This window comes from Psittacula echo (assembly GCF_963264785.1).
Source record: "Psittacula echo genome assembly, chromosome: 2".
Lineage (NCBI taxonomy): Eukaryota > Metazoa > Chordata > Aves > Psittaciformes > Psittacidae > Psittacula > Psittacula echo.
In genome coordinates, this window is record NC_137737.1 from 43,499,002 (window position 1) to 43,516,835 (window position 17,834).

At 39.3% G+C, this 17,834-nt stretch overlaps 1 protein-coding gene across 1 annotated transcript in view; it reads right to left on the minus strand.

Annotated features, from left to right (window-relative positions):
* MPP7 (MAGUK p55 scaffold protein 7) overlaps positions 1-17,834 on the minus strand; it is a gene marked incomplete at both ends in the record, with an annotated part of 116,406 nt that overhangs the window by 59,329 nt on the left and 39,243 nt on the right. Inside the window, 2 exons of the mRNA XM_080610929.1 lie at positions 3,623-3,703; positions 8,151-8,228. Coding sequence (XP_080467055.1) covers positions 3,623-3,703; positions 8,151-8,228 — 159 coding nt within the window. The remainder of the gene's footprint in view (positions 1-3,622; positions 3,704-8,150; positions 8,229-17,834) is intronic.

Consider the following 17,834-nt stretch of genomic DNA (forward strand, 5'->3'; position numbering starts at 1 on the left):
CAGGTCTGATAAATGTAACTGCCTCAGAGAAATTATTTTCTTCTTTAAAATACTTCTGTATGGACGAAAACCACAAAGAACACAAACCTGTCAAAAGTTCAGTCATCAGATGCAAACACTCAGATATATATTCAACAAAACAATTTTATAACACAAAGTGAAAATACAGAAATATTAATTTAATCAGTTGCTGGAAACTTCTCCCAGCATCTTTTGGCATGTTAACCAAACCTGCAAAGTTACAATCACCTTGCTAAACCAGTCCCTCTACACCATCCCACTTGTGGAAAAACTGATGTAGTGCAGTGAACTAATCCTAACCATCCTTCACCACGCCATGAACGTTACAGCAGAGCTGTAAAGAAGTTCTTCTGTCAGCTCCAGCTAATGGTGCAGTTAGAAGCGAATCAGGAGGGATAAGTTTCCCTCACAGAATAGCATACAGACAGTTTAAGTCAATCTCACATTAAGCAATATACAAGTTTTTAGATAAAGCCTATGCATCATCATTGGAAAAGATAGATCAGTTATCCAAATAATTTCAGATGTGTGAGAAAGAGTTGCTCTAGACATCATTTTACACAAGGAATCAAGAAAGAAAGAAACAAAGAAACCCTCTCCAGCTATCAACATAATAATGAAAGTCTTGAAAATCTTATGCAATGTCCAGAATAAGCTCAGATACAACTGAACAGACTCTAGGGCTTCTCTGCAGAGGAACTGGAAATACTGAGTTCCAGCAACCTCCCTCCTTTTCTGCCCAAGAGAGAGCAGGGAAATCAGTAGAAGAATCTCAACTAAACAGCCTCTGCAGTACACTTACCTGGTCAACCTGATGGAGGAGGAAGCTGTGGTAATTTAGCATCTCTCCCAGGCATGTTTGCCATGAGATGGCAGGTGAAGAAGGTAATGGATAGGCAAAAATATCACACATGCTGCCAGTTCTTTCCCCTAATGCACACGACACCTGTAAGCTATGCAGGGCAGGGAAACGTGTGCTTTGTGCAGGATTAGGCACTCCGGCCATGGAAAGGGCTTGGTAGCCTGCAGCCAGCCATCTCGCTCAGCAACCAAGAAAGACATTTGCTAAGTTGCTGCAGTTGTTCAATCACATTAACCATGCTAAAGGTAAGGCACTTTTCCCTGAATCCCACTAAGATTATCACATTGCATTTAACTGCTTCCAAGAAACAGGGAGAGTGACTGAATAAGAAAGTCACTGATGGAGAGAAGGGAAGCAAGGCAGCAAGGGGATGAATGAAACAGAGAGAGAAAGCAAGGAGAGGGTGAGATGCAGTTGGGGTAAATGAACTGTCTTCAGACTCAGTCCACTAAAGCTTCAGAAGTATGAAATACACATGGACATTCACTCTTGCAATACCTACAGTGAAGCTTAGGATCTCTGCAATTTGATGATGCACCAAGAGTTCTTCTTGTAATACACCACTGACATTACTCATGCCTTCAGAGAAAAACAGCTTGTCACTTTGCAAACTATGGCATAACCAACTGTGCAAAAATCTTTAAAAAGTAGGTATAATTGATCTTTTTTGTAGCACTCTGCAAATACCATACTGTCCCAGGTTTTGAGATCAGTGATTTACAGGGAATATAGGGAAGCAGCTGTCTTAAAAAGAGCTACTTACCACTTTACGGTTTTCCTCTAAACTTACCAACTGCCGCATATAATTACCATTGTGATATGCATCTAGAGCACTAAGGTCTTCCTTTTCTTTAAAGTGGAAAAGAAAATGTGACAGTGTGCATTAAAAATGATACACAGGGGAGGTTCTGACTGGAAATAAGGAAACCATTTTCACTAGGAGGATAATTAGAAATCCACTCGGTGGATAAAGAACTGGCTGGATGGCTGCACACAAAGAGTTGTAGTCAATGGCTCAATGTCCAGCTGGAGACCGGTAACGAGTGGTGCCCATCAGGGATCGGTGTTGGGACCGGTCTTGTTCAACATCTTTGTCGGTGACATGGACAGTGGGATTGAGTGCGCCCTCAGCAAGTTTGCCGATGACACCAAGCTGTGTGGTTCGGCTGATACACTGGAGGGAAGGGATGCCATCCAGAGGGACCTCAACACACTTGTGAGGTGGGCTGATGCCAACCTTATGAAGTTTAACCATGACAAGTGCAAGGTCCTACACCTGGGTCGGAGCAATCTCAGGCACAGCTACAGGTTGGGCAGAGAAGAGATTCAGAGCAGCCCTGCAGAGAAGGACTTGGGGGTGTTGGTTGATGAGAAAATGAACATGAGCCGGCTTCAGTGTGCGCTCGCAGCCCAGAAAGCCAACCGTATCCTGGGCTGCATCAAGAGGAGCGTGACCAGCAGGTCGAAGGAGGTGACCCTGCCCCTCTACTCTGCTGTCGTGAGACCTCACTTGGGGTATTGTGTGCAGTTCTGGTGTCCTCAACATAAAAAGGACATGGAACTGTTGGAACAAGTGCAGAGGAGGGCCACGAGGATGATCAGGGGACTAGAGCACCTCCCGTATGAAGACAGGCTGAGAAAGTTGGGGCTGTTCAGCCTGGAGAAGACAAGGCTGCGTGGAGACCTCATAGCAGCCTTCCAGCATCTGAAGGGGGCCTATAAGGATGCTGGGGATGGACTATTCATCAGGGACTGTAGTGACAGGACAAGGGGTAATGGGTTCAAACTTAAACAGGGGAAGTTTAGATTGGATATAATGAAGAAATTCTTTACTGTGGGGGTGTTGAGGCACTGGAATGGGTTGCCCAGGGAAGTTGCGAGTGTTCCATCCGTGGTGGTGTTCAAGGCCAGGTTGGACAGAGCCTTGGGTAGCATGGTTTAGTGTGAGGTGTCCCTGCCCATGGCAGGGGGGCTGGAACTTGAAGATCTTAAGGTCCTTTCCAACCCTAACTATTCTATGATTCTATGAATCTGAAGAGGCTGCACAGAGTGGAATGTCTGTTCCCAAGTATTTTCAAGATCTGGTGGGAAACGGCCCTGAGCAACCTGGTCTGAAGTCAGTGTTGACCCTGGTTTGAGAAGCAAGTTGGTTAGACAACCTTCCAAACCTCAGCAATTCAATGGTTTTATAGTCTACTGTCAGATAAAAGGTACGAAGTTCCCTGAAAGTACTGCAGAGAAGCCCAAGAGTTTTGAAGAAAGTTCTCAAAATTAGATTTTTTTAAAAAATAATATCCATCAGGAATTTTGTCCAACGTATCAGGTTGCTCTACTTATGCATGGTGCAATTAAATCAATGGTATGACTGAAAATCTTTTAGTAAAAGCACGTTCATAATAAATTTATGAAGCTGTCGTGGTTTAAGCCCAAGCTGAACCCAGGACAGAAGCAGATGCAAAAAAACGTTAGCAAAAGACAAATATTGAGCATCTATTTTTTAGAACATCCATTGTAAATAAGTGATGGCTTTCCACTGAATTTCTTTCATAAATATCAGTAACAGCATAATAATTTATGGGCAACATTAAATGTATTTCCGATTAACATCATGTCCCTTCTTAAACGCACACATATTTGTTAAAGCAGACAACCTTCTGTGCAGCCCACAGAAGCAGATGCTCACACCCATGCTGAGAGCACTTTAATGAGAGCACCATGATGAGAGCAACGTGTCCTTACCTTGAGATTGGGTTTTGATAGGAGTTTCAACAGTTCTCTGATGTCACTGTTCGGTGGCTTGCTCTGCAGCTCCTCAGCCAGCTGGGTGGGAGATGGAATAGACACAAAAACCATTAGTAAAGCGTTGTTTTACCCACTGCATCAGTAACAATCCAGAATCTATCTTATTCAAGGTTATTACTTTCCAGCGTGTTCAAATAGAAGCCAGCATGAAGAAAAACACCACCAATAACCACACTTCTTTTTCTGGCCCTCAGTGGACCAGATTTAAGCCAGGACTTTTGGTTCAGTTTAACACAGGGAATCATTTCTGGCAAGGGTGCAGCCAGATCACATTCTGATTTATAGTGATGGGGGCAAATCCCAGCACTTCATTTAAGTGAATGGTCCTTTGCGTGCAGACAAAGGACTGCTTGTAAAAACGACTGGATCAAACTTTGACGCTGTCTATAAAAACCAGTTTCGAATGAGGTGGTGAAATCCACACTGCTTCCAAAAACCCACAGTAGCTGGGCTGTTTAGGACTGGGATAAGAAAGCAAAGTGCCCCTACAGTGCGAGCAATCTGAACCTTTTATTATGTTTACACATACACTGGAAGGAGCTTGTTAAATGTGAAACGAGTTAATCACAATATAGTTTATAACAGGTCAACAATTCAAGCCCCTAAAATGCACAAACTACGTCCTAACAACAAGATCATTAATTTATGTTTGGTTATACTACAGAATTGTGGTTTGGTGAACAACAGAGCAGCAGTCTAACATTTAATCCCACAGCTATTTGGCTCATTTCTTGAGTTTTTCTTATCATGACATTCTCAACTAATTTGGACTCAAGAGGCATATTTTACTGCAGGATTTCAGACTCAAACTATTTTTCCAGAAGAAGGAAAAGCTAAAACATATTTCACAACACTGAACTTAGGTTTAAAATTCTGAAGCTACATGGCTTATAATCCAAAAAGTGATTTCAGATAATCATTTTCTTTGCATTAAATCAGTACCATAAAAACATCTCAAAGAAAGTTGGCTACTTGCAGCAAGTAATTTTATTCATCTAGCCTACTTTTAAACTTGTGCTTTCATTTTGTATAAATTTTCAAGATAAATGGATATATTTTGCATAATTATATATAATAGACAAATCTAGACTTTTTTTAACCTTCAAATTAGTACAGGGGTAACAGATCGAAACAAAAATTCATCACCTACAGCCCCATAGCCTTCTAACTACAACTCATAGATAAAAACATCCATCCAATACATCACTGCTAATCTTAACAGTATTTGGTCTTAATACAGAAAACAATCTCTGTAGGAAAGGTCAGAATGAAATATTTTTGGCACACAAAGCCAAGTATTGAGATAATCTGACTGCAATCTATGAATTGCAATCTAGAATCCCATGCTCTATGAAAAAGCTTTGCAAAGCTGAAAATAATCCATGACAGGAATGACAGCAGGTATATGACACATGTTCCCCTTGGTTCTCTTTTCATTTTTTAGCCTGTACTACTCATCGCTAGAGAACAAAATCTACTAATTTGTATTTCATTGACAAAAACTAGCAATCACTCAGTAAAAATGACTGCTTCATCATTTCTCTCTCAGATGAATTGTACACAAACATGTATTAACTTCAGCAGCATTTGCTTTGGTGCTGCAAATGTAAATACATGTACTTAAGGTTTAGAGCAGTAAGAAAGAAACAATATTTTGTTATTTTTTAACTTTTTAATCTCATAATTTAAAAAGTATTTGTTCAGGGATAAAATACTTAGAAAATTGTTTTATAAGGTTTTCCTAAGAATTGCTGTAAGTCTGAAAGGCACATGTAATGCTCCATGATGGAATAGGAGGATGACAAAGCCATGTTTCCAGGTCAGCAAATAGGTATCAAAAGAGCTGCTTGTTGTGCTTCTAGGAGTTCTGGACTGGATTTTTATTTGTTATGTTGCTGTTGAAGTGCCCAGGTTTGTGACAGGTACCAGCAGTACAAGCTATATAGCATACTTTGGGCACATTGCTAGCATGCTGACCACCTCCTATGCCAAAGATTGCAGGAAAAGTGGTCTGAGAACATCAATGATTCTCTGTTGAGTGAACCATAACATTTCATTATTTTTTTTTACGAACAGCTTCCATGACAGAGAGGGGAAGTCAAAACAAGGGAGAGGGGCACATATGGAGTGAGCCCGACAAGATGAGGAGCACCAAGGCCTGGGGGTTTAAAGCTTCTGGAGAAAGTCCTAAAACTTCTTTTGACAGAAAACTCTTTCTAATAATCTAGAGGCCTTATTTTCCATATATACCTATACTCCCAGCAATGTTTAGTTTAGGTTATGTGCAAGAAATCAAGAGTCAGACATTGCTGCTCAAAAAAAAAAGGGGCAAATATAATCTTTCATGGGAAATTCAGCCTAAAGGTCACTGGGGGTAAGAACAAAGAAGTATGGCAGATAGGAATATGAAAATAAGAATAGGAATATGAAAATAAGAAAAGAAGCCTCACCACAATTGTTACCTCTAAAATTGCTTTAAAAATAACACAAGAATAAAAACACGCTCCATAAACAGGTTTTGGTTATGTTATCAGCACCTCAAATTTAGATTTCAAATCAAACAGGAAATACTCATTTGCTAATAAGAATATTTCTTTCTTTAACTACAGAACAGTTATTACCAGTAGGAAGAGAAAACATTAATTTAAAGCCTACTGAACCAGAAGTGTGCTTTATATCATCAACATGCTCTTAAATCCCTAAAACTGAAAACTAGTCAGAAATGTGACAAAACTTGAATAGCACTTTAATCCTGGAGCTTCATGGACTTTGGAGTTACAAATCCCACTGCTCACAAATTAGCTTCCTCAAAGTTTGCTGATAACTACTGAAACATAGAGAATCCTGCAGCGTGCTAGCCTGACTTCAGCTGCCAAAGGACATCCTTATTCTATGGGCTGGTGCTCATAAAACCAGCTGCTTGCCTACAAATAAGCAAAAAATGAAGAAGCAGCAAGAACACTTTTAAAAAGAAGCTGTGCTGAAAAAGTAGGCAAATGTCTAGAGACACTCAAAGTCCCAACATACATATCTACATAACTTTTAAATATAAAATATATATAATAACACATTCATATGGTTAAAACCTCTGACCTCTCTCAACTGAGACAGAGTACTTTAATTTGTGGATTTCTAAAAGTATATGTTGTAAATGGGGCTGAAAAAATAATGACATTACTCAGTATTTCTGAAAATACCAAGTACTAAGTTTTGCATCCAAAAATAAGAAATGATCCTTATTAAGAATTTTAGCCCAGAGATCCATAACACAAATTTTAACAAGGATTATTAATATGTCACCAAGAACTCAATGAAGAGAATTTCAATCAGCTTTCTAATTTTCAAAATTACTATCAACATTATTCAGTTACTTGAAGGTTAAGAAAATATTACTAATATATACCTGATGGCAAAGCTAATGCATTATTATATTTGGTATGTTACAGGATATAATTCTCCTCCTACTGAACCATAACTAAAATACATTCTCTCCTATTTTCAATAGACTTCAAATATGTTTAGTTTTTTGTTAAAATGTTACCATTCTTGATTCACAACATCTAAACATTTGTAAAATTCAAAAAATCAAAAGCTACTAAAAGATAGTTAAGATTTCAAAACTTCTATAAGGTACATGAAGTTTCAAACATACCATATTGGAAACAGATCCTAATACATACTGCCTTCTCCAAAAAGCAACCTGAGGTCATCAAATACAACAAAGATTTCTGGATTTCACCTAAACCACAGTTTATTAAACATTTCTCTATCCTGGCCTACCTCAGGTTCAGTCATAGTTTATACAGGTGTGTGCACAATTCATCTGAATCCTAGAATTAACCAAATAGCAAGAAATGGCAGGTTAAATTTTTTCTTTAAAATAAAAATTATTGTAACAGGAAATTAACTACTCCATCAATGCTGACCACTTTTACAATTTATTCTTTGGTTATGAAGGTAATTTGGAAAGCTCCAATATCAATAAATCACTACTGTACCTTTTCTTAAATAGTTTTCTATTTTTTAACAAGCCTCCTTCCTAGGCATTTCATATGCTTCATTTCTGTAGTATTATCTGTCATTTTTCATGTTCTGTCAGCAGTGCTGCTATCTCATTTGTCTTTATTTTTTCAAAACATTCCTCTTACCTGTGACTTTCTCAAAACACTAATAGTTGACAGCTTTTCCCCTCCCTGTAGAGTTCTAACCTGTAATTTCTATGACGTAGTTACTAAAGCAGAACAAGAGGCTATCTAGACGCAATGTTTTTGTAACAGGCAAGTGAATGAAAATCAAAGTAATATCAGCAACAAGCCCAGTGATGACAGCCCCTTTGGAAACATTTGCAGCTTCTTATGATTTCAGCTCAGAGGATAACATTCATATGTTTGCACTATGAGGAGTTCTGCTTGCAGACAGTTTTTTGGGAGGCTTGGTACCAGTGATCTCAGCAGGGGACACTTACATCATCTGCCAAGGCTGCTGCACCATGGAGTACGGGCATCGGGTTCTGTTTTTCGTAATAATGCAGTTTTTCATGAATCTGGAAGACAATAGCACAAGGTGATAAGTTTATTTAGCAACACCAGAAATGGTAGAAAATGACCCTGTTGAGCTAAGTGATCTGTTGAGTGTCTGTAACTAAAGAAACATCCTTGTAGTAACCTACAGGCAGCATGTAAATGTAATTTATCATCATCCTCTGTTGAAGTGCTAAGAATATGAAATCAGATGGAAAAAATGCTCAGTATGTAGACCAACCCACAGAAAAACTAAACATTTGTGATTTTTCTCTCCTGGCTTTCTCTGTCCATGTTTCTAACATATTGCTCTAAGTATCAATTACATTTTATATTGCTGCTGAAAACACAAAGCATAAAGTGTTTATCCCCAAGATGGATATAAAAAACCTTGTAAATTATGATTTATGAAGTGAAATAATAGTCCGCCACCCACATCTTGACAGACAGATTGGTGGCATGGCTGCCATCATTAAAATAATTCAGAAATAAGGGCAAAGTAGTGCTAATAAGGATTCTAACACATCTGAAAGAAAAAGGCAGCCCTTCAGCAACTTGAAGTCATTGAGGAGCATTTAAAGTTTTTAATAAGGAATTATCAACATTAAAAATGCAGTGTGCTTTGGGTCTTTCAAAAGGGAAAAGGATACACTATCATGTAAATACCCACCCTCTTCCCTCCTCCACAAGTTATGCATTTCAAAATTTAGATTCTTCTAGTGTGAAAGCTTTAAAGAGCCAAAATATTTTAAAGCTTCTAACAAGTTTCTCAAAAGTTATTTCAGAATGGCACAAAGTACTATATTAAACACTCAATTTTATTTATGTTATTTTTCCTAAAGACATGCAGATGTACAAATATTAATTAAAATATAAGAAAAGAAGACAACGGTAGTATGAACCGATGCAAACACACCCCATTCTTCTATTTTCATTTCAGTTCCACTGCTCTGAAGGAGGCATGGACTCCAGATGGTTGGAGGAGTTGCGGAAGGAGCTAAATCAGGGACTTCTGTACTTGGCAAGGAGGGGAAAACTGGGTCTGGCAGAGGCTGCAGGGTGCAGAATTTGGCTGGGGAGTGCCGTATGTCCTTGGGGGGCAGGAACCCCAGTGGTACCCTAAACCTCCCCAGCAGTACCCTAAACCTCCTCAGCTTGCTGCTGTGGGATAAACGGGACAGGCAGCAAGGCCAGCTTTAAACAGCAAATAGACCAGTGGTCTTTGCATACTTAAAATGTTTGTAGTTGACTAGATCATCACTGTTTTTCACTGGCTGATCCCTCCAGCCTTCCCCTTTCTTCCACACTTGCTTTTCTCCACTTACATTTACCCCTGGCAGCACTCGCTCCTCTCACTGCCCAGGACTCCCCTAGCCTTCTCCCCAAATTTCCTTTGAATTTAAATTGGACTCCTAATAACTACACCCATCACAAGATAAAGCCATGTCAGCGAAACTTGTGCTTGAGGTTTTTCCTGTATTCTGCTGCGCTTCATTACAGTTTCTAAGTCCATGTATAGTTTTACTTATTCAGACTATAGGTTCTTTGAAGTAAAAACAGAGTAATACTTTGTTAATGCAATGTGGCATAGTAAGATCTAAGTCTTCATCAATTCCTTCATCATTTCTGTTATCTTAGTAAGATTTATTTCTATAGATCATTAGTTAAAGAATACCAAAGTTCTCAAACATCAAGATGAAGCATGAACACAACACAGTCACTCAGTTGCTAAGTTGTAAAATCATGTGTTCTGAACAGCAAGTTTTGTACCTCATCTGGAAACTAAATGCAAGGCGCTATTATCTCCAGAACATGTCTGAACTTTACATAGCTTATGCAGACAATTTTTACTGAGCAAAGTAAGACTAATCCACACTGGATGTCACCAAAAGCGTAAGTGACTGGACAACTTCATATGTCTAGCTCATAAAGCATAGAAACTAAATAAAGCAAGGAGCTGCAGCTCCCTGAATTTAGCAGAAATTTGTGATTTATTAAAGACTGTGAACTTGCATAACTAAAAGGCATAATAAATCAAAAGTCTCAAAACCTTCAGGTTTTTTGATTGCTTTAGTCAACATCTTGATTTTATCCAGGCTGAGCTTCCATCAACTCTGAGGTTAAAAGCAGCTCTCTATGTTATCTTCTGCTTTCGTACAGAAATTAGAAGTGTCACTGCTGAGGAAGCTGTTTTTAGCCAGGACAACCTGCAGGTGTGTTTAGCAGTGAAATTAAAAGACAGAAAACAAGCAAACACTGAGACATTCTTGCATAACCTACCTTTGAAAAAAAAAAGAAAAAAGAAAAATTATACATGCCCAATGGATGCAGCACTAAGGTGGGAGATGTGGTGTGATTCAACTGACAAAGCAAAAATTTCACTGAAGCAAAAATGCCTTTTCAGGCAGCTTCTCTCCACATCTCTAAAAATGTGTTCCAAGACGTTTTGGTCTGTAATTTTCTTCACAAATCACAGTAAGGCTGACTGGTCTCTAGTTTCCCACATTGTATTTTGACCTTTTTTGCAGACAGGTACAGCACTTGCCTTTCCCTAGTCGCTGGGGACTAGGTTCTTTCTGTTGCCTTTCAAGGATGACAGAGCACGCTTACAAACTTATCTGGTGCCCTTTGAATTTCTCAGACTTCAGGGTGACAAATGATGGCATTTACAACAACCACCTTTAGAAAAACTACTGTGCACACAGCCCAAATGTTTTGGCAGCTTCCCTACATGTGGTCTTTCAGCTAATTATTTTACCGAATCTGAATTTTTTTAAATCATGCTAATATATGCACAACTAGCATTATATTTCCAAACTTCAATTCTTATGCAAGTAGAATTTGGAATTTAAATATCTAGATTAAGTGACCACATTGATGAAAAGGAACACAGTGAGCTCGGCAAATGCAGAAATGAAAAGCAAAACAGGATAAGGTGGTGCAAGTACTTTGCCCCTTTACAAATCTCACTCAATGAAATTAAACTATAACAGAGATTAAAACCATCCTGAAACACTCTGAGAGAAGTATGAAGTATGAGACGCTTAAAAAATAAAAATATAGTACATCTGTTTTAAGTTCTGACATTCAAGTGTAAGGCTTGAACCCTGAAAAATCTCTTCACAGATGAGACCAAGTCTGTAAAAGCAGGAGTTACGTAAATAAAACATATAAAACTGTTCTGCTGAACAGATGACTAAGTTGCTGGGGGTTTGGGTTTTTATTATTTTTTTTATGACTACCTATTCTTTTCACTGTAAGGGTACTTTGGGAAGACTTACAAGGTTCTCCAAAAACTGACAACCTACCGTGAAGATATGCCCCAAGAGGGAAAAATAATCATTTGCAAATTTATACAATTTTTGGCACATTTGTAGGCAAGAGAAATTGTTTCTGGATTTTCCCAGAGAGACTGAATTAAGCTTTTGCTAAGGAAGTATAGCAGTAATACATTTTCTGCAGCGTCCCCAGCCTGGATTCTTTAAGAACCCACAGGGAGTTTTGTGAGTCAGAAAACCAAAAATCTTAAGCAAAGAATCCTACAAAATAATCTGTTTCTCCTTTTGGATTTCTTAATTTCCAGGTACAGTTCCAATATCATACGGCTCAAAACACCACAGGATGGGGACAAGCATGTACACAGAATATCACCATCAGTTTCTAATACCCCAGCTCCTTCTGGGAAGGAATCCCCTTAATACAACAATAGTTTTATTAGCATTTAGTGGGCTCCAGTACAGTTGTGCAAGCAGAATTTTTGTGAAAGGCTCTACAGAACAATACTACACACCTACAAACTACATACCTGGCTTCAGATAAGATGCCTCCTATCGGTATTAAAATCCAAGATTTAACAGCTATCTTTTAGAAAGTTCTCCACTTACAAAGTTTCTGGAAAATTTAAAACAGCGCTTCAAAATGGGGTATTTTCATTATAATATGATGCCACCCAAGAAATGCAGCGTATCAGACATGTTATCTCCTTTTTCTGAAGCTGAAGAAATACAGTCTTTAACTGCTTGATGTTCCTACAGCCTCATGCATAAGAACAGAACGGTTTTAAAGGAGATACTGAAAGCTTTGGCAAATAGAAAGTAGTTTCCTGTAACTGCTTTGGAAAAATAGTTTCCTATCAACGACACGGAGCTATACTAAAGATGCAGAAAACTGCTAGAATTAATGAAGTTTCAAATGTTCTGTACATCAAAGCAAAATAAATTTCCAAAACAGATATGGAACCCTAGTTATTAGACATAATTTTGAGATCTAAAAAGAACATTAAGACTTCTGTCTTTCAGTTTTTACAACCTCCTCCATTCCTATCCCTGCTTCTCTATATCACATCGGCTTTGTCTTTCTGTCCTTTTTTCCCCTTCTTTCTTGGGGGTAAAAAAAGAAAAAAAAAAAGGATTTTTCCAGCTTCTTTGCTTCCACTTTCTTTTTTTCTACTTTCTAACAAAAGATTACTGACAACCAACACATTTAAGTCACCTGGAACTATCTTACTGCCCATATGCTTATATTCATATGAATACGCTCTGAGTATGTACTTAATGACTACACACCTCAACTATTTGAGAAAGCACTAAAGCTAAATTTTATGTACACAATTGGTTAAAAGAAAGTTTACCTTCTTTCTTCCAGATTATTTTACTTGTTACACGGATTGATCAATCTAAATTTTAAGAGGAATTAGCAAAGAAAGCAAACCAAACAATCAGACTGTGAAGACATATTATGCTGCAGTAGTCAAGTGCAAGATTAAGAGACCAGAGACATGCCTTGTTTGAAAAGCCTCTGCAAAAAGCATTGGTGGTGCAGAGAACAAGAGGTAGCAAAATGCAGAAAGGGCCCAAATCAAACTAAAGCTTTAATTAATAATCAAAAGTAACTAAAGAATAAGGTGCCAAAAAGACCAACTTAGTCTTTTTGACAGAGTAACTGGCACTGGTAAAGAGTAAGTGCATGTAAGCATATAATATGCAAACGTAACAGAAAAATCCATTGTATCAACATTAGTGAGCCATACTAGCACATGAAAGACAAGAAGCATCACACACATTTATGAAATATTCTGACAACTATGCAGGGGTGTCATAAAGTACTCGGATGTGTCAACACCTCTGGATAAAAGATTTTTTTAAGGCAATCACATCATCATGACAGTATGCACTGAAGAGGATCTTGAGCGAATATTGTACTGACCATCATTCTACAGCAGACAGTAATTCTGGAACAGTGAACCAGCTTTTGAGAAACATCAGAGGCCTATATCCTCCTATTAGTTACACAAACATTCCCTCACTTGTTTATGATTTACTGGATGAGGTATCTCAGTATGGAAATAAAATACATGCATGCACAAAATTCGGCTATCACGCATGCATAAAAACATGCAACACCACCTTTGTTTAATGCAACCGAAGAATTAGCATTGAGGACCTAATCACCATGCCACATATTATTTCTGGGGCTTTACTCTGGACTAGGCTAGTCTAGTCTTGCCTGCTGAATTCCCATTAGTAGCTAATCTCCTTGTTTAGTTTCAGTAGAAAGGAATCCATCTCATGTACTCGACTGCTGATGCTTGCTTATGCAAACCAAAGCAGCGTAAGTTAAGAATATGGGAAATTGCTTTATAAAAGTACACTCCTGATCAGAACTAGGATGCCAACAAAAACACGCATACAAAGCACCAAGACATATCTAGAAGACAGGCATTGAGTATATTGTTGCACAAAGTCTGTAACAGTAGACATAACATTTTTTCTAACTGCTCTCTTCATTATATTCTTCATAACAGATCAACAACAAGAATGCCTGAAACAAAGCACTGAGAAAAATCATGCAGCTTCTGTATTTATTGGTTTACTTGCATGAATACATAATGAAAAACTCTCTTATATAGAAAAGCTGCTAACTATCCATCAAAGGTTCAGGCTCATGCACTGTTTGCAAGAGTCTTTAACTCCATTAGTCACACCACAAGCCATAGAGATGTTACTACAAAAAGGACCACGTTTATATTAAGAAATGTCAACAGGTAAAGATAATGGTGAAAGAAAGCAAAACAGAAACTGGTGAGACAGTTAAGTGCTAGTTCTGGGTTCATCTGCAATTTCTGTCCTGCTTCTATAATAACCGGAACAATCAAAATCATTCCAAGGTACTAATGATGCAAAGGACACATTTATGAATAGTCCTAACACTTACACAGTGGTATTTCAAGATGAGTATTAGGGTTTTCATTTGATCACTAATAGTACTACCTTAACTCTAGATAGGAAGGTCACTATCTAAACTGACCAACAACTTTGAGTCCAGGAAAAACAAAGTACTTTAGAAGCAAAAAAATAAATGATGGGCTACAATGAAACAATGATAAAAACATTCAACTATAACTGCATACCATACTGTGCTGAAAGAGTGTGCATATTTTGCTTGATGTAGAATTTTAATTATAAGATTGTTTATTTCCCCCCTTTTCTCCTCCCAGAACCCCACTGTGTCAGATGAAAGGAACCAGAAAAAATTGCCAATTTTTTCTTCATTTATAGTGGGTGTCTGTAAGCCTATTTACACAGCACAAAATTATGCACTGAATGCAAAACTACTAATTTGTTCCCAAACCTTCTTATAGCATTTATCATTGCTGCTTTGGCATACTAATGATCTTAAACATATCAACAACTCTGCAGTAATATGGTGCGATGAACACATGAGGTGTAGGAAAGCTGAGCACCAAATCAAATGATAACTCATTTCAAGTACCCAATGTGCCATCTTGAAAAATTACTTTCTTAGAACATGTAGAGCTTTTAAATCACATTCTATTCAGGCCAATTGATTTGTATTACAGTTAGAGACATAGAACATTGCTAAGAATATAGCCTTACGCGTTTTAGAAAAGACAAAATAAAATTGCATAAATCATAGCTAACTACTCAAAGTTTGCAAAGAGAATTTCATTCCACATAGTAATATTAAATTGCCTCAAATATAAATTGATTGCACAGTACAGAATGTTACAAGTATTAGACAAGCCTCTGAAGACATAAAACCAGATATTCAGATACCTCTATTCTGGCCCAATTTTCCACAGCAAAAGAGTTTCATCACAACGGATGAGCAATTTTCTTTCAAACTCTTGTTCCAAAGAGCTGAAATATTAGTTCATAAGAATTCAAATACTGGCTAATAGCATAAAAATACTTAGAATAGAATCATAGAATAGTTACGGTTGGAAAGGACCTTAAGATCATCTAGTTCCAACCCCCTGCCATGGGCAGGGACACCTCACACTAAATCATGTCACACAAGGCTCTGTCCAACCTGGCCTTGAACACCACCAGGGATGGAGCATTCACTCCTTCCTTGGTGTCGTGGTTTAAGCCCAGTCAGCCACGCAGCTCCCTCGCTCCTTCCCCACGCCTCCCTTCCTCCCCCCACTCCCGGAAGGATGGAGAGGAGAATCAAAAGAATGTAATTCCCACGGGTTAAGACAAGAACAGTCCAGTAACTAAGGTATAACACAAACCACCGCTGCTACCACCAACAATAATAATGATAAGGGAAATAACACGAGAAGAGAATACAACCGCTCACCACCCACTGACCGATACCCAGCCTGACTCCAGCAGTGATCTTGCCCTTCTGGGTAACTGCCCCCAGTTTGACACCCTGGGCACGACATGCTGTGGTATGAAATACCTCTTTGGCTACTCTGGGTCAGGTGTCCTGTCTCTGCTTCCTCCCGGCTTCCCCTCCTTCCTGGCAGAGCATGAGACTCAGAAAGTCCTTGCTCAGACTAAACATTACTGAGCAGCAACTAAAAACATCGGTGTTATCAGCGCTGTTCCTAAGCTGAAAGTCAAAAACACAGCACTGCACCAGCTACTAAGAAGGAGAAAAATGACTGCTACTGCTGAACCCAGAACACTTGGGCAACCCATTCCAGTGCCTCACCATCCCCACAGTAAAGAACTTCCTCCTTACATCCAATCTAAACTTCCCCTGTTTAAGTTTGAACCCATTACCCCTTGTCCTGTCACTACAGTCCCTGATGAATAGTCCATCCCCAGCATCCTTATAGGCCCCCTTCAGATACTGGAAGGCTGCTATGAGGTCTCCACGCAGCCTTCTCTTCTCCAGGCTGAACAGCCCCAACTTTCTCAGCCTGTCTTCATACGGGAGGTGCTCCAGTCCCCTGATCATCCTCGTGGCCCTCCTCTGGACTTGTTCCAGCAGTTCCATGTCCTTTTTATGTTGAGGACACCAGAACTGCACACAATACTCCAAGTGAGGTCTCACGAGAGCAGAGTAGAGGGGCAGGATCACCTCCTTCGACCTGCTGGTCACGCTCCTCTTGATGCAGCCCAGGATACAGTTGGCTTTCTGGGCTGCGAGCGCACAGTGCTGGCTCATGTTCAGTTTCTCATTGTTACTTCTGCCTAAACAGTTGAGAGCCAGTAGCCAGAACTCATTCAGAACAACAATAAATAACCTTAAGAACTAACAACTTTCACTGTGATAGAATTATAAGCTTCTTTATCACTATAATCACTATAGCATAAAATTACTTTGAAAAATCAGAAAACCTGCAGAGTGTCTCTTGTAATGGGCTTGGCTGGGTGGAAGTTCATTTTCTTCATAGCAGCCTGTACAGTGCTATATTACAGATCTGTGACCAAAACAGCACTGGTAACACAGCAATGTTTTAGCTATTGCTGAGCAGTGATTACACAGCATCAAGGCCTTCTCTGTTCTTACTCTGCTCCCCTGCCCCCCACAGCAAGTAGGCTGGGGATGGCCATGAGTCTAGGAGAGGACACAGTTGGGACAGCTGTCCCAAACTGACCAAAGGGATCTCTCATACCATATGGCGTCATGTTTTCTCAAAGCCGTTATTACTTGGGGACTGGATGGGCATTGGTCAGCTGGTGATGTGCGACTGCTTTTGCATCATTTGTTTCCACTCCCTGCAAGCAGCTGAAACAAGGGAATAACCCAAAAGACATCTAGATTCTTCGATGGAAACTGCAAAATGCAAACTTCTTAGCTTTAGCCTTATCTCATATGCTGCTAAAGGGTGTTTTCTTCAGAGAGGAGAGAAGAAGGGTTACAACTGGAGACCTTAATACGCTTTGAAAAATGAGATGTTTCTAGCCCTTTTTAAACTCGGTAACTAATTCCTTTATGTCCTGGGTTCAGCAGTGGCAGTCAGTTTTTTGGTTTTTTTTCCTTCTTAGTAGCTGTTGCAGTACTGTGTTTTTGACTTTTGGCTTGGGAACAAAAAAAACTGGTAACACTGATGTTTAGACTGACCAAGGATTTTGTGAGTCTCATGCTCTGCCAGGGAGGAGGAGGGGCCGGGAGGAAGCGGGGACAGGACACCTGACCCAGACTGGCCAAGGAGGTGTTCCATACCACAGCACGTCATGCCAGGGGATGGAACTGGGAGCTACCCGGAAGGGCACGTCCCCTGGTCGGGCGGGCTGTCTTTTCCGGCGGGCGGTATCGTATTCTCTTCCCTTGTTATTTCTCTTGTCGTTGTTATTGTTGGTGGCGGCAGTGGTGATTTGTGTTATACCTTAGTTATTAAACTGTTCTTATCTCAACCCGTGGGAGCT